The sequence below is a fragment of the Haplochromis burtoni genome, unplaced genomic scaffold (assembly GCF_018398535.1).
Source record: "Haplochromis burtoni strain Fernald_Lab_line unplaced genomic scaffold, NCSU_Asbu1 Contig_15, whole genome shotgun sequence".
NCBI classification, from domain to species: domain Eukaryota; kingdom Metazoa; phylum Chordata; class Actinopteri; order Cichliformes; family Cichlidae; genus Haplochromis; species Haplochromis burtoni.
Window position 1 is genome coordinate 1,551,599 of NW_024582376.1, and position 21,866 is coordinate 1,573,464.

The 21,866-nt window shown below is 39.5% G+C and overlaps 2 protein-coding genes and 1 long non-coding RNA gene across 5 annotated transcripts in view; 2 read left to right on the forward strand and 1 right to left on the reverse strand.

The window, feature by feature from the left end:
• The window catches only part of LOC102310291, a 61,394-nt gene extending 54,767 nt beyond the window's left edge, over nucleotides 1–6,627 (reverse strand). Inside the window, exons 1-3 of the long non-coding RNA XR_006054047.1 lie at nucleotides 6,529–6,627; nucleotides 3,045–3,297; nucleotides 810–850 (exon numbers count right to left, since the gene is read on the reverse strand). This is a non-coding gene — a long non-coding RNA (uncharacterized LOC102310291). The remainder of the gene's footprint in view (nucleotides 1–809; nucleotides 851–3,044; nucleotides 3,298–6,528) is intronic.
• On the forward strand, nucleotides 23–6,189 carry tlcd5a (TLC domain containing 5a). Of its 2 annotated transcripts, none has more exons than XM_005915846.3 (3): nucleotides 23–413; nucleotides 3,051–3,254; nucleotides 3,683–6,188. In XM_005915846.3, exons 2-3 carry the CDS (start codon nucleotides 3,059–3,061, stop codon nucleotides 4,213–4,215), a joined length of 729 nt encoding a protein of 242 aa, XP_005915908.1. In that variant the 5' UTR covers nucleotides 23–413; nucleotides 3,051–3,058; the 3' UTR covers nucleotides 4,216–6,188. The 2 variants fall into 2 exon arrangements, with proteins under 2 accessions (XP_005915908.1, XP_042074034.1); XM_042218100.1 differs by lacking the exon at nucleotides 23–413 and adding an exon at nucleotides 1,267–2,911 and having other exon boundaries at nucleotides 3,683–6,189.
• Nucleotides 6,628–6,639: 12 nt separating the features above from the next.
• arhgef12a (Rho guanine nucleotide exchange factor (GEF) 12a) overlaps nucleotides 6,640–21,866 on the forward strand; it is a 52,666-nt gene continuing 37,439 nt past the window's right edge. The window contains exon 1 of one of the 2 annotated variants that reach the window (XM_014330207.2): nucleotides 6,640–7,993. In XM_014330207.2, the coding sequence (XP_014185693.1) occupies nucleotides 7,962–7,993 (32 nt within the window). In that variant the 5' untranslated portion in view covers nucleotides 6,640–7,961. The remainder of the gene's footprint in view (nucleotides 7,994–21,866) is intronic. The other variant, XM_005915845.3, reaches the window with a different exon arrangement.

A 21,866-nucleotide genomic window follows, 5' to 3' on the forward strand; every position in this document is an offset into this window, starting at 1 on the left:
TCAAGGTTGTAATTTCCACCATTTCCCACACGGTGTCGCCCCTGCTCCGAAAGAAAAAGAGCCTGCCATCGCTACATCAAGGATGAAAGCACGCTTTTCCTACAAAATATTGCATAAATCTACTTTAATCTCTAATTATGGTATTGCACGAGATAATATAAGCAGGATGCAATACACTTTGTAGTGCTAGCAAGTTAATAGGAGCAGAGCATGCAAATGCAGCCACTTGTAATGGGATACAAAGGATGCTGAAGGAGGCTGCTGTTGCTGCTACCCGGTGCCGTTCAGTTAAAGGACAGCAAAGTGTGTATCCAAACAAACCTGCCTCGGTCTTCTACGAGCATATATTTGCTTCAGAGGACTCAAAACAGCCAGGATGTAAACAGAGAGACAGCCACATGTGAACCGTCAAGGTAATTATATTTCACCGCATTTATAAACGTGTTGTAACCCCATAAAACAAGGCTTTGTTAGCTTGCTAGCGGTTAGCTTGCTCCCTGATCCATCTAATAGTACCAGTGCAGAGTTAGCCTGTTATGATAGCATCCCCTCGGCTAAGGGATGAGCTATGGCCCTGCTCTGCTGCTGCCCTTTCACATTGTTAGCAACAGCTGCTTTTGCTGTCACCATCAATAAACTGGCCCACGAACAAATGAAGAAATTTCTTCATTTGTTCGTGGGCTCTGGTTGCCAGTTCCCGTCCTTTCATTGGTTTGCGTGGGAACACAATTATTACGCTATTAGTTTTTACCTTAAAACAGCTCAAATCTGCATCCATTATAAGAGTAAACATAGCTCAGGTGTCTCACCCTTATCCTAGGAAAGCCTGCAGCATCATACACAGGGCATGCTGTAATGAAGAAAAACAAATAATAAACATAAAGGTAGTTGTTCAGTTACCTGGTGTTTTCTTGTGTGTACTCTACAGAAGTCTTGAGTCACCACTCATTTCTTTATATTTTGCTAGTAAAATGAGCATATATTGAAACATGTGCAAACATACATGGGAATGCAGTGTAATAAGGCAAAAACAGACTTTGTACAATTCTAAAGCGCCTGAAAGTCAATATTTGGCAACAATCGTTATTCCTTAGCTTTGCCTGAACTCTCTTAGGTAAGCTTTCTTTTCATTTTTTTAAAAGTTTAAGTAGTCTTTTTTGGATGTTGGATGACTTTTGTTCTGTTCTCTGTCAAGATGATCTCACACTGCTTCAGTAATGTTGAGGTCCGGGCTCTGGGGAGGCCAATCCATGAATGATAGTGTTCCAATATGTGTTTTTTCTATCCAGGTATGTCTTTACTGCATTGGCAGTGTTTGGGATCATTGTCATGCTGAAAAACAAAGCAGCTGCAAATCAGATGCTTTCCACATTGGGCTGCATGGAGGATTAAAATCTGAGTGTACTTCTCTGTGTTTATAATTCCATCAATTTTTACAATTTACAATTTTTACATTGTTATCTGTTGATTAAGAATGGCTTCTTGACAGCCACCCTTCCACTGAGACCATTTCTGATGAGTCTCCAGTGAAAAGTAGATGGATCAACTGATGAATTGTCTGGGCCAGACGCATCTCTTAGGACTTGTGTCACATCCTTGCTGGATTTTTTTCTTATTTCTTAAGGACACGACTTTCAAATATTGTTCATGTATTACAGATAGGTTTTTTTTTCGGCCTGCCACTTCTGCTTTTGTTCTCCTCTTGTCCAGGTTCCTCAGATCTTTTAATGACACACTGCATGCTGTACTAAGATATGCCATCTTTCCATCCTCTAGTTGTTTTTGGAATAACTGTATTGGTGCAAAAATACTATTTTATGCACGTTAAAGTGTATTATCTGTGGCATTTTTTTTATAGATTCAAAAAAGAGAACAGTTTTGTGACTGTCTGCTACTAACAGAGTGCACAAGGCACAATTTAAAATGGATTTTCTATTATGTAGGCATAATACTTGTTTATTCCTGGAGTTAGCCTTGAATTAAAAAAAAACATTCCCAAGAAAATGGTCAGGTCAAAGGACTGGACTGAAAAACTTTCAAAACCCTTTATAAAGCATGGAGAACGATCACTCAAAACCAGAAAGTCTGGCTTCTTGGAAGATAAATATAGAGAAATGTGGAATCGTTCAAGACTTACTAGTTTTATTTTATGTCATTACAAAATTTTGTCATTGCATATTCAGATCTCAGATGTTTCCTTTGTTTGCTCGTGATTTTTTCTCCCTACTTTATTGTGCGTTTTCAGATGAACATGCAGGTTTTCTAAGACTATAAATTCAAGCCTAGTCTTCATATCATCCTTAGGTGCATCCTTTTTATCCATAGTACAAGTGAATCTGTAAAATGATTTGCAGCGGAGTCCATAAACAGATGAATTAATTTATTAACATATTCATTTTCAAGCAGAAAATCTGAAACGGTTCAGTGTCCCACCTCTTAAATATAGTAATTTATTGCTCTTATATGTGTGTTGTAGTAACTGAATATCTTTTAGTTTATTTGGCTGGCATGTGGACATCACAAGCATAACAACGAAGATAGCAACGGGACATTTTTTGTTTGCTTATTAGTGCAGATGTCAAATAATAAGGAAGAAAGAGCCTTTGTCCCTCTCGGGAACTGTCTGAGACCCAGCACCCAGTAACCTCTCTGCCAGTTTTGAAACTAGCTTGAATCTTTAAGAATCAAGTGTACATCTTGTTCCAGTTCACTGAGGGTGGGCTCATCTGTCTGCATGGTCTCACCTCCTAGTACAAACGTCACAGCAGAAGAAGAGACGTCCCCCTCACCCCACCAGACCCTCAGCCGGCCTACTATAGTACTATTATAGTTCAAGCAAAGGCTAATTGTTGCTCCCTCACAAAGAGTGCACAGTTCAAATCTCTGGACGGTGATTCTTTCTTTTTCTACTGTAAGTGATATTACAGAGCAAGAAGTTCCTCCTTGCATTTTTCTCTCGCCATGTAATGTGAGTCAGAGTTGGCTTGATGACTGCTGAGAAGTTTGTTTAGCTGTAATTTGCTGCTTTTCTTTGTTTGACTTACCTTCAGAGGGGAAGATGGCTGTGCTTGTCGTTTGTGCTCTCCTGTGCCTATCCTGCTGGGTGTCTTTCTACTTTGTCCTGTGTAACGTTAACGGATCCAGGAGCTACGAATGGAACTGTCGACTCGTCACGCTGGTGCACGGGATCCTGGCAGTCTGCATCACAGCGTACATAGGCTATGTAGATGGACCTTGGCCTTTTACTTATCCAGGTAGGGGATGCAGCTTGTCAAGATTTTGTGTGCACATTAAAACCTAAAAAGACAGCAAGGATGCAGAGACACAGCATAGATTTTAAGCAGCTCACAGACTTAATATTATATCCTCTTATGCATTAATGTGACATTACTGTTGAGGTTCATCTATTAGTTTTCACTGTAACATCTGCTGCTTTTTCTTTGAAAATTGATGCAGACATGAGGCATCTAAACTAGTTAGCACAGTTGAGCTCTAACTACCAGTGGAAACTTTTTGTAAGGTGCTGAAAAATCTTTAGACACAAAGACAAAAAGTTCTCAAGAGCTGTTTTTGTTACACGCCAATATAAACAACTATGTGCTCATTTCACAGTAATAACTTGTTTTATCTGTTTCGATAAGAAGCTAACTAAAGCCGGTCTTTTTTTGTCTGTGGATGCCAGGTACAAAGAACACCCCTCTGCAGATAAGTGCAATGGTCCTGAGTCTGGGCTATTTTATTTTTGACATGGCCTGGTGTGTGTACTTCCGTACAGAGGGACCAGTTATGCTGGCCCACCACACCATGAGCATCCTGGGAATCCTGTTGACCCTTTGGTTGGGGGAGTCTGGCATCGAGTCGTGCGCGGTGCTCTTTGGCAGTGAAATCACCAACCCTCTCTTGCAGGCGCGCTGGTTCCTCAAGCAGACTGGACGTTACGGGACTCTGCTGGGGGACGTTGTGGACGTCCTGTTTGTGCTGCTGTTTGTGGTGATGCGAATCTTCGTGGGAGGCACAATGCTGTACTGTGAGCTGATCTCCCCCAGGCCGAGATTCTTTATCAAGTGTGGCGGAGTGGCCATGTACGCCCTTTCCTGGGTCTTTATGGTAGACATTGTTCGATTTGCCATCCGGAAGAGCAAAAGCTGGCACAAACACCAGAGAGACCGCCAAGAGCTTTTAGCAGCTAATGGTCATGAAGGAAAGAAGGAGTGATCGGCATCAGAAGGGAATCAATTTATGTCATTTCTCTGCTCTTCGCTTTGGACACTTGATGGAAAGTACATGGAAAGCAACTTTCTCCATGTTGAAGTGTGATTTTAGAAAAAGGGATTTTTAAATTAAAAAAAATGCTAAGGCTTCTTTTTGTAAGGTTTGTGGATTTTGGAGCTGAACATGCATAAAAGGTGCAAACAGCACTGACGCAGTTTATATCACTGAAAACCAAAGCATGTTGTATAAACACACAAAGAAAACCTGTGGGAAGAACAGTTGCCGTTAACTGTGACCTAGTAATGTGTGGCAGTGTGGCTCCAAAAGGAAGTTCCCTACTAGAAAAGAAAAAGTTTACATGTAATGTTGTAGTCCTTGTGAAACACTTTTAGTGATGTCAACAGACTAGGATCGGTACTCAGGGAAATTAAGTAATATCAGAAAGATTGAAGTGTGTTTGATGTGTTTAATCAAATTTCTATTTATTTTGCATCCCTCCTTTAAAGCTCTATGTTACAGTTTTATTGAGTCTATTAAATTCTAAATGTGTTCTTTTTAGTGTAAATTGTAAACTATAAATACATTCTCATGTTTTCTGAAATGGTAACCCTTGTCAACTTTATTGTACCAGATGTGTGAGGGTGGTCGCGCGTGAGTAATCATTTAGACAAGATCTGTGCTCTGCACTGATAGCTCCCAGCTAATTTAATTTAATAAGCTGTTTGTTGAATGTTTCAGTCTCACAGAGATCTTGTCAGAAATTGTCCAAGCTTTGATTAAATTCATTCTGAGCTATCTGTACATTGTGCAAGTCTTTCAAAAGGTCTTTTTTTTAAAATAAACCATTTTGAAATAAACATGTTATACAATGTTTGCCTTAATAAAAAATGTGCTACTGGGATGAAGACAGGAAGTTTTTATATTAAGGGACTATATTGACTGAGCCCAGATTTTTATGTGCATTCTTGTCTTAATTGTGAGAATATGTTTTTGTCGCAATAGGTTAAAAACATGCCATCTGTTTGTTTCCTATGTCTGTTCACCTGACTGGCACTGAGAGAAGTCTCTGTGTGCATCACCAATACATACAAGAAAGTACAAAACCTAACTAGTGTGTGCCTTAGTTATCTGAATGTACCTTCCTAATGTGTTTTTATCCTTTCTCATGCACTGTAAACTCATTCAACGCAGGAGGCGGCGTCACAAGAGCCATTTTGGGTCGGCGTTTCATCGTTCACCTTTGTAATCCCTGTGTAAAGTGAAATAAAATAAACTTGACATGTTGTTTGCATTCACTAAACAGCAAATTTACAACTAAACTGAAATATCAACTGTGTTCTAGTCAAGCCTAGCGAAACTCGAGATGAATTAGTCGACTGAGAGTGAAGTTACCTAAGCTGTCCACATGATGGTGTCATATCAATTATTTATGAATGATGAGAGAGGAAAGATGTGGTCTTTCTGCAATTCTAAAATAGCAATGAAAAGGGAAGAAAAGCACTTTTTATTTTAAACACAAAGCATCAGCAACTTACATTAAATCCATGTGTAACTTTTTGGTTTTTTCTCATTTTAGCATAAATTCGGTCGTTTTGGACCAGTTTTCAGTCTTTACCAATGCAAAGTGGAGATAGGTGTGTGTTATGCTGTGTGTAATATACAATGTGCCTTATTTATTGTCGTATTTACAGTATAATGTAGGGTGCCAGAAATGCAGTAATGTGTGACTGCAATGGTCAGCACAGCAATCACACAGTAGCGCAGTAGTTGTGTATTTAAGCAAGGTAGTTGTGTGAGAAAAAGGTTAGAGTACAAGCCAGACGGGAATGTGTTTATTAAGAAAGATAAAATTATGTACTTTGCATTGATAAATATGACTCACCACAACCTTAATGGGACAGATGAAGTTTTTTTTTTATCATTTTCATTTGATGGTTGGTTTTGCTTCCAGTAATATCACATGCACAAAAACTGGAGTCGTATAAATGACTCTTGGACTGGAAGGTTCAACACTTATTCATGAAATGCATGAATAATTTATTGTGTCAGTTTCATGAGTGCCTTTTGCATCCATATTTGACTTTTACGGCACACACAGTTACTTGAAGCACTATTGAGAAGGAGACTGACTAACATGAAGATATTCGTGTCTATACATTTAAAAATGATCAAATTATAACAATTTTTTGGCCCAGTGGCCATTATTTAATATCCCTGCCAGCTGCACACGCCATTGAGGCGCTGCTTGTTATATTCACAGCCTACTATAGTTGCATCATACACGAATAAATTATACATGTTTAGTATTACTGTTACCAGTAGTAGTAGTAGTGCTTGCTGTCGTTGTTACTCGTTTTTCAGTAGTGGTCCCTGATATTATGCTGAAATAAATTCTCCCCGGCGGCAGGAAGTGGTTAGTCTCTCCCAACTGCTAGCTAGGGCGTTGCTAGCGGCAGAAAGTGGGATTTTTTTTTGGTACCTTTCCTCAAGTTATTCTCTCGAACAAACAGCGTTGTACGTTGGGAAAAATAACGTTTAATGTTCGCTACAAGTTTCAAGCCCCTCGACGCTTTTTTGTCGTTGTTTACACGGGAGCGGTGGTTACTTTCTTTCCCGTTAGCTGGCGGCCACATAGCTAGCCTGCTTTCCATCCACGGGAATTCTGTCGAGAATTGACGATTTCTTTTGGAACATGGAGTCAAGAGACACTGTGCTGTGCTAACGGGCTCCGCTGCATTTTGTTTCCTCAAGGAGTCTTTTTGAAGGACATAACGCGAAGACGTATCGCAAGCCAGTGAAAATACACGAGGTTTTTGTGTATGTATGTTTCGCTCGTTGGCCGGCTCATTGTTGTGAACGGGAGTTTGCTTAGTTTGCACTCGAAACAAGAGCCCACGAAGCAAAGTTTTTTGCTGAAAGAGCTCTTCTGTTTTGTTAGCTGGTAGCTGGTGAGATTCAACGACTGCCAGTTTGCAGTGAGAAAGGATTTTTTTGGGGGGGAAACCTATGTGATTTTTTTAAATGACCATTTAACTCAGTTCGTTTCTTTTTAATCAAAGCGGTTTGACGTTAGCTGCAGTTGTTTTGCTAATTTCTAACACGGGTCGTTTAAACTCGGCATTGAGCGATTCTCCTGGTCACGGGAGAGTCGTCCCCACAGCCACAGACAGGCATTTCTTGGAGCAGGGAATACCTAATGGGACTGGAGGAATTTCCAGCATCTTCACCGATCATTTAGACACCGAGGCCATTCGGCCGAGCTGGGTGTTGGCAGACGAACTACATCGCAGGGCCAAGGTGTCAGCAACGTTGGGATACGCATTGTTTACATACATCATATCGGCGGAAAACTGGGATGTGAATGCAAAGGAGACACACGAGGAGTTCGTACATACACGACAACTTGTGTCAGCTGCACCAGTATATTTATTATTGTTGCCAAAATATTGTTTATTACGGGGTAGGACTGCTAATTCGACCAAGGCCCCGATTGATTTTTATGATCTGCACTGTAGATTTTTTGCTGTCATTTAATTTTAACAAGAAGTCCTGGTTGTAGCTTAGGCTCATCTGGTGTTTGGAGGTGCCTTGCAGCAACCTTCACAGTGAACTGATTCCCAGCATCGTTCTCAAAATCCCTGCCTACTCCAGACGAATGCCAGAGAAAGACGCTCCAGGAAATCGCCTCATCACACTCTGGAAAATGTTAATAGGATATAATTTGCTGCAAATCTAGAACCGGAAGCCCAATGAGTGACACACAGCCCAGCTTCACTGACAGGTACAGTAAACAACCACCTTTTATATTCTGTTAATGCACTGTTTTCACCTTCAAAGTAATAAAATCATAACATTTTTGTGAAAGTCCCTTGATACGGTTGATCTGAAAACGTGTTTTACACGGTTTAGGTAAAACACTGACCTATGTAGATGATGCTCGGTAATAACTGTTATTCAGTTACTAATGAAGGACATCAGATCTTGATGGAAACTGCTGATCTCAGCATGGATAATGGAGTTCTCTGTAGACTGTAAAATACTACTTATGGACTGGATGAGAAGGACTTCTACTGTTTGTGTGCTAGGGAACAGTCACCCAGTGATCCCTGTACACCTTTCAACATCACTATTACCCCTAAGCCTTTAAAGCTAAACCTCTCCTACACCTATTAAAACAATCTCTGGATTTAGACAAAACCCTAGCTCGGAGAGTAATCATCTTATCTAAGGCAGTTGTCACCTTAAACTAAAAGTTGGACCAGCTGACTAAACATTGTGTCACAGCCTTCAAGAATGCAGCGATGGATGTATCCAAAACTACCCCAATGTATGGACACGTGTGTCCATCACTGATTTCTGCATTGCATCATGACAGTGGTTTTCGTGCCTGGACAATAAAGAGGTTTTTGTTCTGAAATGATGTTCTCTGGCAGTAAAACAAAAAGTGGAGCTGTTGTATTGCATCAAACCTTCCCACCTGAATGTCACATACCTGCAAGGAGAGAAGGAAGGAGTCAGAATAGAAGTGGAGCTTATTACACCAGGTTGGGATATGAAATACCCTCATGGCTAGAGCTAGAGGGAGGCGAAAGCCCAGCCCTAGTTTTTTTTTTTTTTTTTTTAATAAATATGACACCCCCCTCCCCCACTGCACTGATGGCAACAGTGGCTGGCACCAACTGCTGGCCTGTACTTGGAATTATTGTTCTGTATGTATGGTCTGTTTACATTGTTTTCCACAACAGTTGCTGGTAGTGACTGCACTGATCAATTAGGTTTTTGGTTTGTTGCTTGCTCACTCTTGCCTTATGTGTGTCTGTAGTGTATTTCCCTGCTTTTTCCTTCGCTCCAGCCATGTGTGGTGTTGTGCAGTTTGTTTTTTTGCTCTGTTGGCATTGGTGGGAGGATGCATTCAGTATCTATTGGGGTTGGGCTGCCAGCCGGTGGGTCAGTTTAGTGTGCAGTTCACTCTTTGTCATAGTGTTCTGCTGATCTCCACGATTTTCCCACACCCCTGAGGCCCTCTCGGGAAGTGGTACTGAGGGGTATACTGCAAATGAAGTTCAACACAACCAGGCTTTATTTGCATTAGCTGGCTGGACAAAACCTAAAACCCCAGCTGGAGATAACAGGTATCACAACAGTGGTTCTTAACTTTATCTCTTAAGCAGAGCTTTTTGCTTCATGCTCTGTGCTCGGAAAAGCAGTGATTCGTGAGGCATTAGACCCTTTTTCTACACAAAATGACCCCTATGAGTGACACTTACTTCAGTCAGAGATGTTATCATTTGATGATGATAAAATGGGGATTAAAACTAAAAAGAACAGAACATTAAAAAGATAATACTAAAATGCAACAAGAGATTAATACAGTAGAAAACTGTTAATTTGGTGGTTTTTAGTGCACAGTAAAACAGTTTAATTCAAGTTATTTATTTCATCATCAGACTTGGCAGCAGATCAGAATCAAGTAAAACAATATTTAGACATTTTCTCCATCACCAAATTAATGCATGGGCATATTCAGTGACAATATGACACACAGTTTGCACTTTATTCAGAAATTTAACAGCGCATAACAATCCTATTAGCAGATAATCTATATTGCGCTTAAGACATGCTGTAAATGAAACAATCAGTGGAACCCTGGCACTTTGACTTTAAACCAAAACTCAGAAGATGGCCTGGTCATAAGCAGACTTTTTCACCATGAGTTACCACAGTAATTTAGCCAGGTAAAAAGGAAGCTACTTTTATGACACAAACCTTTGACTTGAAGAGTTAAGCTTCGTAATACACCCCCTCCAGTGTCATTACTAATAGTAAAAAATAGTCAGTGTTTATCACCCAGGTATTTCAGGTACTGTCAGGGAGGCTGATTGGAGTGTGATTTCACAGCAAAAGTTTTAACCTATGTCTGTAATCAGTTTTCAGCTGACAAGCCTGTCAATAATCATTCAATATCATTGATTCTTACATAAATATGCTCTCAGTTGTGAAGCCAGTATCAGTCACAACCTAATAAAGGCCAAAGTTTTCACATTGTGACATAGCCATCAGCTGAAAACGAGAGATGTGAGATGTCATGATCAGTGAATGTCTGGTAGTTTGCCGTGCTAAAGTCTTTAAAGGGGGAACGGTTAACTATATGTCAACATTGATATATTTCTGTGGGCTAGTTGAGTAATTATATCACCACTATTTTTAATAACAGGACACTGGAGTTGATATTTGCGTCACTGCAGTGAAGTTTGTTTCCTTATGATAAATGTTTTCATGAGCAGTTCTGACAGCCCAGTCTGCTTGTATGCGTCTCCAGTATTTGGCATCCCTCCCCGATAATGCACCATGCCTCTGCTCCATCTAGTCAACGCTGATACTGAGGAAACTGCGTCAGCTGCTCTAAACTGTGCATTAAAATGAATTTCCAGCAGTCACTTAAAGCTCTGATCATAAGTTTCCAACTTGGCAACAGAGGAAATGTGCATTTCACCCTAACATGTAACCTGCAAATGAAAAGACAAAGTCCAGCCTTTTAGAAATGTTCTTTTGTGGTGGAAAAAAACTTCAGTTCAAGTGACAATCAACATTTGAAATGAAGCAGGTTGCAGGCTGTAGTTTGAGCTTGCAGGATTAAAAGCTAGTATAGCCTGTAACATCTAGGTAAGGGCGGTCAAGCCAAATAAATTTAAACAGTTTTTCCTGATATGTAATCTTGGTAAACATTTTCTCTTGAGGTCACCTAGGTTGTAGTAATAGATGATGATCTGAGGGTTAGATTCCTTTCAAAGAATGTAGTAAATGAGTATTATTATTATTATTACATATTTATTTCCCGTGCTGTAGTTTCATGTGTACAAATGTACACATCCATGCATGCACTTTTTCACTGTTTGAAATGAATGTGTGTGTTAGAGAGCATACAATTGACACAAGTTTGACACGTATCTTTCGTTGCAAGTGAGTGAGGCTTGTCTGCTGGCATTATGTTCTCTTCATGCTCTGGACGGGGTAGTAAACTCTCCAGTGTGTCTCATGCTTTCTTCTCATTGGCAGTAGTTATCTCTTTTAGGCTTTTCTGTTTGTTGCTTTGCTATGCTGGTTGGATTGTGCTGTGTTACTTTAAGAAGTACACCAGCCCCTCTTGCAGCAATATATCGCCACCATGCTTTGTGGTTGGGATAGCGTTGCAAGCGTCATCTTTAGTGCTTTAAATATAATGATGGTCATTATGGTCAGACAGTAAAGTTTTTGTTTCATCAAACCAGTTGAAAGTATGTTCTTTGTGTGGAGTCACACATTGTAGTCTGTCTTTTTTGGGGGCAGTAGTTTTTTGCTTGATGAGCAACCTTTCAGGTTATATTGCTATACTTTATCTATACTGCAAATGAGTGCTTTTGTCCAGTTTTAATGCAAGTTGCTTATTATTTTCCAGGACTGATTTTCCATTGTGCATCAGACTTTTTTTGTTTTACATTCATAAGCAGTAGCTACATGTCCCAGTGGTCCCCCCTCGCCCCCCCGTCAGATTTGATTTCTTGTGTCCCATGATGTTGAGCAAAGAGATCTCAAGCAGAGTTAGAAAGTAGAGCTCATCAAACACAGCAGTGCAATAAATTTTATATTAATAGAGCATTGCATCAAGAATTGGTTTTGATTGTTTTATGCAGGTGATGATTCATTTCAGTGGAAGATTTGGAAGTTGTAGTTCGTGTTTGCGCTGTATATTACACTAAAAGCTGTTGTTTTTTTTTTTGTTTGTTTTTTTTTTTTTTTAATTATTTGCTGTATTTTTTTTGTTTCGTTTCTGTTTTTTACATGAATTGGCTGAATGGCTAACACATCCACAGGAGAAAACGAGAATCAATTCAATGATGAGCTGAAGTGCTGCAAACACTTGTTTTTAGATAGCTTTTGATCACATTTAAAAACTAGGTTGAATATTTATTTCTAGTCTAGTGAGTCTTGATGAGCTTTTTTTTTTTTTTTTTTTTTTTGGATGGATAGGAAAAGAACATTAATATAGCCTTGCAATTGTAGCTGTGTCTTCAGCATCTGCACCACACTGGCATGCTGCTTTACATAATCACTTCTGCAGCTGTCCTGTATTTTGTCCTATGTGAGATCTGGTGCATTTACCCCATCTTCTCTGTAATGGATTTAAATGTCCAGTGCTGATTAACAGGCATGGCTTCCTGCTTAAGGGAGCTCAAATATTGCAAAACCGACAATACCAATTATTGCTCTGGTCAGTCTTGTAAGCTTGATTATTTAACAAAAATTTTCATTACCTAAAAAGTCATACATTTGTTGTTTTAGAAAATGTATATAGAAAATGAAAAACAAAATAAAATACATTTTAACAAGGGCTATTGGAGGACACAATGTTGACAAGTTGGACCAGATCATAAAACTCACCTCTCAAGGCTTCCTACAACCTCTGTGGGTGCTGACAGGGGCAAAGAAAGGCCCCAGGCAAGGCAACAGCGACTAGCATGGTGGTAACAGGGCATTTAACATAGAAGCCCACAGCCAGCCTTTTGCAGTGATTGTGAAAGCGAAGAAACTGAGCAATCTGGAGGCAAATGATTCCATGGGGTTCACCTGTGAAAACTTGAGTATTAGTTTGTCTGGATAGGACACGATTCTCTTTTCGTCCTCATGACTAGAGCTACATTAAACAGCAAGTGACTTTGTGCTTCTTTTTATTTTTTTTAACCCTAACCCTCCCTAAAAGCTCAAAGCACAGCTGTTGCTAAGAAAAGGGGTGTGCTTTGTTTGGAACACAAGAAAAAGAGCTTCTTAGTAAAAAAAAAAAAAAATGCAACAAAGCAAGCAATTTATCTGGATTGTTTTGTTTGGGTGCACGTTAGAGTTAGCATTGAAATTGTTTTTAGGTTCAATTACAGGCTACATTTTTTGTTTTTTTTCCACTTTGTCCCGACCTGGGATATCTAGCAGTCGTGCAGCAAAACCAAAAGATTACTGAATTTTTCTCCAGAATGATAGCAGCGCACACAATGTACAATATAAACCACCTAAAGTCTTCACCAAACAACTGACCATATTCTTTGTTTTGGTTATTTATATAATGTAAATACGGATCTTAGGACTACTGCTCACACCTGGGTGTCACTTTCGCAGGCACACACCAGCTCTGTTCATTCTCATCCAGCTCTGTTTCACTCTTTTTCAGCCATAATAACATGCATGTCTTTTTACTTTTGCTTTAATCAACCTCTCTCTCCTGTCATTACTACGTTTTATTGTGGTCCATGTTAGAACAGAGAATACTTTACTATTACACCAAAGTACAAATAAAAAGTGGTAAGGTGAAAACTGCAAGCCAGTGAAATTGTCTGGGTCTTTTTCATTACTTTTTTAAGATTATTAAGAATTCTTCTTATCTCAAGCTAATAAAAGGGAAGAAATATATCTAGGAAATGGCACGAAGAAGACAGAGGGGAATGAAAGAAGCAGTGGCCCAGGGGTGGTGATGTTGGAGAGTGGGTGGAGCCTGGATATTAGCTGGGGCTCTTGAGCATTGAGAGAGTTGGGGGTCTGTCACCCAACTATGTGATGTTGATGCATGTGGACACCCTCTACTGTCCTGCACCTCCTGTGCTGTTAAGCAGAAGAGCTTCAGGGCTCAAACATTACTTTCACTTCATGAAAGACAGGATCACAACAATAAAGAAAAGGGGGACGAGGAAACAGAGCTGTCTTACCCAAGTGTCAAGTTCTCACATGTCCATGTAAGGGCTTTGTGGGCTTAAACTAGGCTGCTGCCTTCAAGCTATCTGTGGCAGTGAAGAAGCCATACTATTATGCTCAGCGCTCCAATAGATTGGAAGATAAATTGCTTTTACAGTATTTATTTCTCAGAATGTCAAGTTGATAAAGAAATTATAACTTAATTTCTGGTACTTTTTGGATCCAGTCTTTGTCTAAAATAACCGGAAATGGATAGTTGACATTAAAGAGCAGCATCCCGGCTGTAGCTCATTGGATGCATTTTACTTGCCATGCTGAGAGTCCTCAGGATGGAGATGCTCTAATTGAATGTTTTCTGTGTTTGCTATGAAAGGCTGTATTGTAGAGAGAGCCAGCAACATGCCGCTGCACTGTGATTAATCTTACACTGCCTGTTTCAGCTGATTCAGAGATGACTCAGACTGACACACGCCTGCTTTCTTTTCTTTCTTTTTGGGAAGGGGGCTGGCTACAAGAACCATTGTAAAAACACAAGTTGAATTACCTACCCACAGTTTTTTAATCGGATAACATTTCTTTGATAGCAGATAGCCAAAACAAAACAGGAAAGGCAGGACAGGGAATACGTGGTGATACCTTTTCTTCAGTCTTCTGTTTATATATTCTTGTAGGCCAGTGAATATCCCTAGGATAGACTGTTTCCCTTAGTGACAAATTATTTTTGAAATTATCTTGCTTTTCTTGGGCTAAATTGCTTTAATGAGCATAATGTCCTTGAATGAATATTTTATGATCTTCAACCTGAAAAGATGATTAGCGGGGGGAAAAATAATGTGTCATCCGCACATTAAAAGTCTTGTGAGTTCAGAGAAGTTGCTCATTGATTGGAAAAGTTTGCCATTTGTTGTATTAGGCCTCATAACTTCAAGTGTTTTGGCAGAGTAGCATATTCAGCCACCTTCCTTCCTTTCCCAGTGCTCGAGGACAGCAGACAGCATAGCGTGAAGAAATGTCTATCCCCCCGGCCTTCATGTCAGGAATCCTGATGAGGTTTATTGGGGCAGAAAGGGCACAGTTTTCCCCCTGAGGCTGTAGCTTGAGCTCCAAAGCTATTGGTCTTGTCTCTCCAGTACACACCACACCTCCCTTCCTGTCTCCCTCACTCTCTCTGTCTCATACACTTACTTAATCCTTTTTTCTGTAAATCCATATTTCAGTGTACAAAGCACCACATGGTAACACTGCTTCGGTCACATATTGAAAGTGACATCATTGCATTTGACATGAGGTTAGGGTGAAGTGCAGACAGTGGTTTAAAAAGAGAAAATGATGGTGTGTGTGTAGAGGACCTCTTTGTCATTGGCAGGGAAGCATAGGGAGTGACGTCAAGCAGACTGGTTTTTTGTGTGTGTGTGTGTGTGTGTGTGTGCACCCAAATTGTGTGACTCAGGTATATAGATTAGATAACAAGCAGTGTCTTTGTGTTCTCTCTTATTGGCCAGCTGCAGGCATGAATCAGACTGTTCACGTGACTGTATTATTACACAGTGGAGATGAAATCTTACTTCTAAGGAGGTGAGGTGGGGAAAAAAGCAGATTTTGCCAGTTCCATAAAGTACTTGGCTGGCCAGTGGCATAATGTAGTACTGATATTCAGCTGAGGACATGGTGCCATCACCACAGACCTGCAGTCCAGCTCTGCCAAATTTTCCAAAGAAATCTACCATCTCAGGGTGTGTAGCTGTGTGATGGTGTACACTTCAACTCCTGGAATTGACACACCTCAGTCTGATCTCTGCAGGCAACTCCCAAAGTGTCCAATCCTACACTAGTAACAGACAGGCACCACCCCTTTTAGCCCCAACAACACCTGGCTGTGCTGTGAACTGTATTGCTTTGCTTCTGGTAGGGGACTTGCATTACTGCAACTTCCTTTAATGGAAGTTACAACAGCAGCTTTGTATGACCAGAGATAGTAAAGGTAATGCTTGGTTTATGAAGCCAACTGTGTTTCCTAACTTGATGCATTCTGCCAGATCTTACCCTGAGTTTAAAATGTTTTATTTTTCTCTGTTGGCACACAAAACACATTATAATGCACATCTGAGATAAACTTTAATAATCTCCCTACGTCTGCTTAGATTAATTCTAAGAGGAACCGAGAGTAATCCGAAGTATTTCCTCTGAATCTTGCATTACTTTGCCTAGTTCCTTATGTACTGTTTCCCTTCCTCTTTAGTGTGGGAGACCTGTGCACAGAAATGGCTGTGCATCAGAGCTCCCTTAGAGCTGTTTGTCCTCCCTCTTTCTCTTCTTTTTCCTCTCTCCACGGGCTGGTCTGGTCCCGGCCTCTCTTGCTGCCACTGTTGCTGCAGTTGGCCCAGCTCTGCCACAGTTTTCCATCAAAACACCAAACCTCAATGGAGCATTCAAGCCCAGGCCCGCTCCAGTGCTGCCCCTCCCTCCTATCCCACCCTGTTCTGACTCTGCCTTCTTTCTCCCTTTCTCGCTCACTGCACAGTTAATGGCCCCGTCCAGGAAGAGGTTCCTCACTTAGACTTTATATAACTGGATCTGAAGTATTGAATGAAGTGTGAGTGTTGTCTGTGAGATTTCATAAGGGGGAAAAAGCTGGTTTTAGCAAGTTGGTTTTGTAGCGTCTCTTAGATCTACATGTAAGCTGTGATCTAAAAATGTTCTAACAAAACCACAATGTAGAAGAATTAAGTTGTTGTCAGTTGTTGTAACAGGATTCACACGGTCCAAGATGGGGTTTTTTTTTATTACTAAAAGGCTGTTTAGAGTGTTGCATCAGTGTGCAACTTCTGCAAGCAGACTCAGAAGCTGTTTTGTTTAATACTTAAACAGAACCGCATATTTTCTGTTCATATCATGCTGTTCTTTGTATGTTTTTGTACTGCAACCAGTGATTATTAACACTCAACCAGTGATTATTAACACAAGAGTCTTTTATACTCTTGTTTGTTCTAGCAAATCTAAAAAAAAGAAAAATGCTTTACTTGTTTTATACAGTCCTTGAAACCTGACATAAACTATTAATGGAGACTTGATAAGAATTAAAACTTTGCATAGTTTTCGTAGTATTATCAGGGGAGGAGGGGGCGTGGAGATTATACACTGCTGATCGGCAAAAGAGTATGTACTGTGAAGTTATGGGCTTTAGTGTATGTCAGTAATACTTTTCACTACAAACTATGAAGTGAGACCCTATAGTATGAACAGACTTGCAGGCTTTGCAGTCACTACAGTCAGAATCTATGCCACAGCAACCAGCTCTTATCAGAATTTGCTTATTCACAACTACTCTTTTTCCTTTTCATTGTTTAACTCCAGCTAGTACAGATATTGTTAGACAAACCTGAATTGTAAGCCTGAGCTACACTCCCAATTGTAAGCCTGAAACACTCCTAGTGCAGCCAATTAAGATACTTAACTATCCACGTGGCCATGACAATTGCTTTTCTTGGACCCTTGGGTTAGTGTTATGAATGCATGCTGTTGTTGTAAATCGACAAACCAAGGTAGCATTGTTTTTGGACCAAAATCCACGTTCCACTTAATACCACTTTTCAGTTTCCCTTTAACTACAGATGTGATGAGTTGAATATAAAAGAAGAACAAATTACACTATTTAATGTATTTCCAGTTTACTCTTTATCTGAACAGTCCTAAGATTACAGCTTTAATCACTTATTATCATGCAGAAAAATATATATACCATATTTTCCGCACTGTAAGGCGTGCTTAAAATCCTTTAATTTTCTCAAAAACTGAAAAGCCGGACCGCTTGATGGATTGTCTGAACATTATGGCTACCGTAGTCAGGACCCTCACGGAGTAATCTGTGTCCAAAACTCTGTCCATTTCAGGTCCCAAAGTCAAACGAACACTGCGGCATCACTGAGAGTTAAAAACTGTCTAAATTCTTTCATCTGTAACAAAATGATCAGCGTTGCTGCTTTACCGGGTGTAACAATGAAGTTTAACATCTAGGCATCCATGAAAACAGAATTTATTACATTTAACGGAGTTAGAAGTTAGCAGAAAGTTAGCTCGCTAGTTTCCACTTAAACATGATATAGCATGTTCTGACTGAGAGATTTCTGAAAAAATTAAAGCCTACAGCTCTGCTATCACTTCCAACATAAATGAAAACAGAAAACTAAACAGCAGTGATGTTTGTAGGGTTACTGAAGTTGGGCTAGCTGCTATATAATGATGTGCTACGTGATCGCTAGGACACAGCTATGTTAGCATAACAAACACAGTGAAGCTGGAGGATGAACCTAACTTTTTCCACTCGATAAAAGTTAACGTGAGGGTTCCCGATGGTTAGGGACAAATGCAATCGCATGGCAGGATGCTGTAAACGGACCAAACTTCAGTCAGGAGAACAACTGAGATAATCCATCCACAATACGAGGTTAGTCATTAATATACTGCAACAACATGGGAATAGAGCAGCTGCAGAGAATTCAACATTAATGAATCAATGGTACAGAAGTGGAGGAAGCAAGAAGAATGAGTTGAGTAAAGTTTAACTTATCTTACTGTTTTGTTTTGCTTAATACGCCTTATAATCCGGTGCGTCTTATGTATGAAAACAGACCCGTTCATCGACAGTGCGCCTTATAATCTGGTGCGCCTTATGGTCCGAGAAATACGGAATATTTAGTTTCTGAAGAGTATATAGAATGAAAAGTATTTCTTTTAAACTCTGTCTTTAGTTACTGGTGTGATTGTAATTTAAATTGGGGAGGGGGCGTTATGGGAACCCCAAAAACTGTTATTTTTATTGGTGCTAAAATGTTTTTATGTGATATTTCCTATCTACAATTGGCATGACGTCTAACAGGGTAGAGCAGGGCAAAACACTGAAATGTAATTATTCTAAAAAATTGTCACACTCTATTCTGTTTGTCTTACAGGTATAATAGAACTGTGTATTTCAGTCCTTTTTGCTTGAGACAAAACCAAAATGAGTCTTTTAAGCATTTGTTTGTCATTCTGTTACATGTATCGGGTATGATGACTTGTCGTCAGCTATCTAAGTGTTGTAGAAATATGGTTCATCTTACCCATTTTTAAATTTCTTATTTTAAGCTGAGGACACTTGCGCCCACATTGAAACTTTGCAGCTTCAAATTGGCTGTCACCAATTTAGTCTTAGACAACAGTCACAGTAGCTCACATGGGGAATGAGTTATGACTAAAGTAAATAACCATTACTTCAAAGATGGATTAGCAGTTGTTATGTGTATATATTGGATTTGTTCCTTCAGCTTTAATTGCATACTTTGTTTGTGGGTTGTTTTTTTTTGTTTTTGTTTTGTTTTTTTTAAACAACCTTTTGACAGTTAGTTTGGGCTAATATGATGAAGCCCCTATCTGTCATTGTCTCATGTCAACTGTACCTATCCAAAAAGAAGTTTTGGAAAACTTTTATTAATGCATGTTAAACTTCTTTTCTGCATAGGCAATGTTTCCCAAACTTACAGCTACATTTACTTCTGAAAACATAATTCATAGTTCATAATATATACACAGTAAGCCGCTATATGCAAATAGACTTACAAACACTATTCTTACAGTAAAAGTAGATATGCCACAAAACACATTTAAAACTGTAATAAATATCTCTGCACATGCCTCGATGCTACAACTCTGTTTATGCAAAAAAATGTTTCTTCTTTTTGGCTACTACAAATCAGATGATCGGCTCATCCTAGGAGGGATCAAACAAGTATTATCTTTGATTCGGTCAAAAATGTATATTCATTATTCCTTTAGTGTCATGTTTCTCGCTTATAATTTGTGATGTCACACAGCAAATTACCAGACAGCCTTTACATTCAGCAGTTATTCAGAAGCACTGTTTCCATAGCAGGCCTGTCTCACTCTCAGCGGGACTGTGCTGTAGTTTTGCTGTGATGCCCGGGCATCGTTGTTATTCCTTTTCTTTCAGTTTTTTTTTCCCCTCTGCACTGGTTGAGTGCCAAAACCAATGTGACAACAGTGCTCACATCCACCCAGGCGGAAAGTTGTCCTTAGATGGAAAGTTTTTATTTATTTATTTTTTAAATTTAGCCTGTGTCTATTTTTATGATAACTTTGGAAGCATTCATTTGTAAATGACAGAACCCAGACCTTTAAATGGTTAGTTGTAGATTTGCTTGCCAGAGGCAACTAGAGATGTTTAACAGTCAAGCTCTGAAGTGGTGTGTTTTCACAAACTTAAACCAAAAGTGTGGCAGCTTCAGGATTCTGCGCAGCGGGATATTTCTCGATTTAGGAATAGTACCTATAATTTAAAGAATATTAGTTTGTTTGATATCCTTAAACTTACATAGTGATCCCCCATTTTGTGTAGCATATAGCACATGCGAAGTTTTGTTGTCCCTTTTAAAACTTGCTGTGCCACTACTTCCTTTTACCACTTCTCTCTTGTTTGTACTATTTCTTGCATATTTTTTCACAACTACCTTTGTCCTTCTTCTCAGTCTTTATATGTATTTTATAGGCAAGTGATTTCATGCTAGGTGTTTCTCTTATTTCTTCTAGAGACTGTGCTGGCTCTGACTCATGTCTTTTTTTTTTTTTTTTAAAGGACGTAAAATGATGTTGCCTTTCTGAACAAACGTTTTTTCAGTTCCCTTCAAAAGTTTTACCAAGTGCAAGACCTCATGAAGAGGAACCACAGCATTATTTCAAAAGGCACTATTATAAGCATAATTCAGCGCAGTCATGTCTACAGTCACTGTAGACAGCTTGATGTGTCATCCATCCTCTTGGTTTCCCTGTCATGCTTTCATTTGCTCCTATACGATCAACCAAAAACACGTGCCTACTCATTTTTGCCGTCTCCGAGCTTGTGCATTTGCATGTAGCATTTCACAGTGTGTGTATTTGTGTGCTGACTTTTCCATCCTTCCAATTCAGAGGTTTCTTAGGGAATGGGTTACTTAAAACTAGTTTTTTTTTTTTCCCCCCCCTGCTGTAAGCTCTGGAACTTATTACAGTCTGAGGCATTTTCATAAACGGGCCATTCAGCTGCCCCTGCATGGCCCTGAATGAGACAGTGTCACAAGAAGAAAGGGAGTTAATGTGGCTAGTAAGTCATGACACCTCCTTTTTACCGAACAGTACTATTTTAGAGTGAGTAGTTATTTGTATTCATATACTGTGCATTTTTCCTTGTTTTTCTCTTTTTACATTTTCACAAGCATTTAGTGTAGCATACAGCACATATGTACAAGCCTGAATAAAGACTTTGGGGTATTACAGCAAAGTGTGAAAATGGATTTCACTGCTGTGTGACTATTTCCACAGTGAGACACCAATCTTTTCCATCTTTTCCACTTCTTCGCAGTTAAAAATAATAAAATGTAAAATGGCAAATTATGGCTCAGTCTTTCTGGAGAAAAATCAGTAGTACTGACTGTGTGGACCCCAACTTGGAGTGCTGACGGGTGTTGCAGTGACACTCATATAATCAACTCCAACACTAAGAGTTTTAAGATACTTTGCTAGGTTAAACAAAATAAATCAATATTAAAATCTGTGACCCTTTGCCACGTTTCGTTGGAATAGATTGTCTTTGATTCTCTTTAATCACTTTAAGGCTAAAAACACATTTTTGGCATGTATATCTTATCTTTGAGTACTGGAGTAAAATTTGGTTTAGAAACTGTACAAAGTGCAAGGTCCACCGACTCTTGTGTGCCTTGGGTGATTCTGTTAAGGCTGTCTCTTAAACATGAGAATGAACACCTATAGCTGCTGTTAACAGTGTAGCATTTCTTTAAATTTTCTAGCCTATAAATTTTCTTTCATGCTTTGTCTGCTAACCCGAAATTGCTCTCCGATGCATTCATCGGAGTATGAATGTGTGTGAATGTCAGTTGTGCTTGTGCGAATGG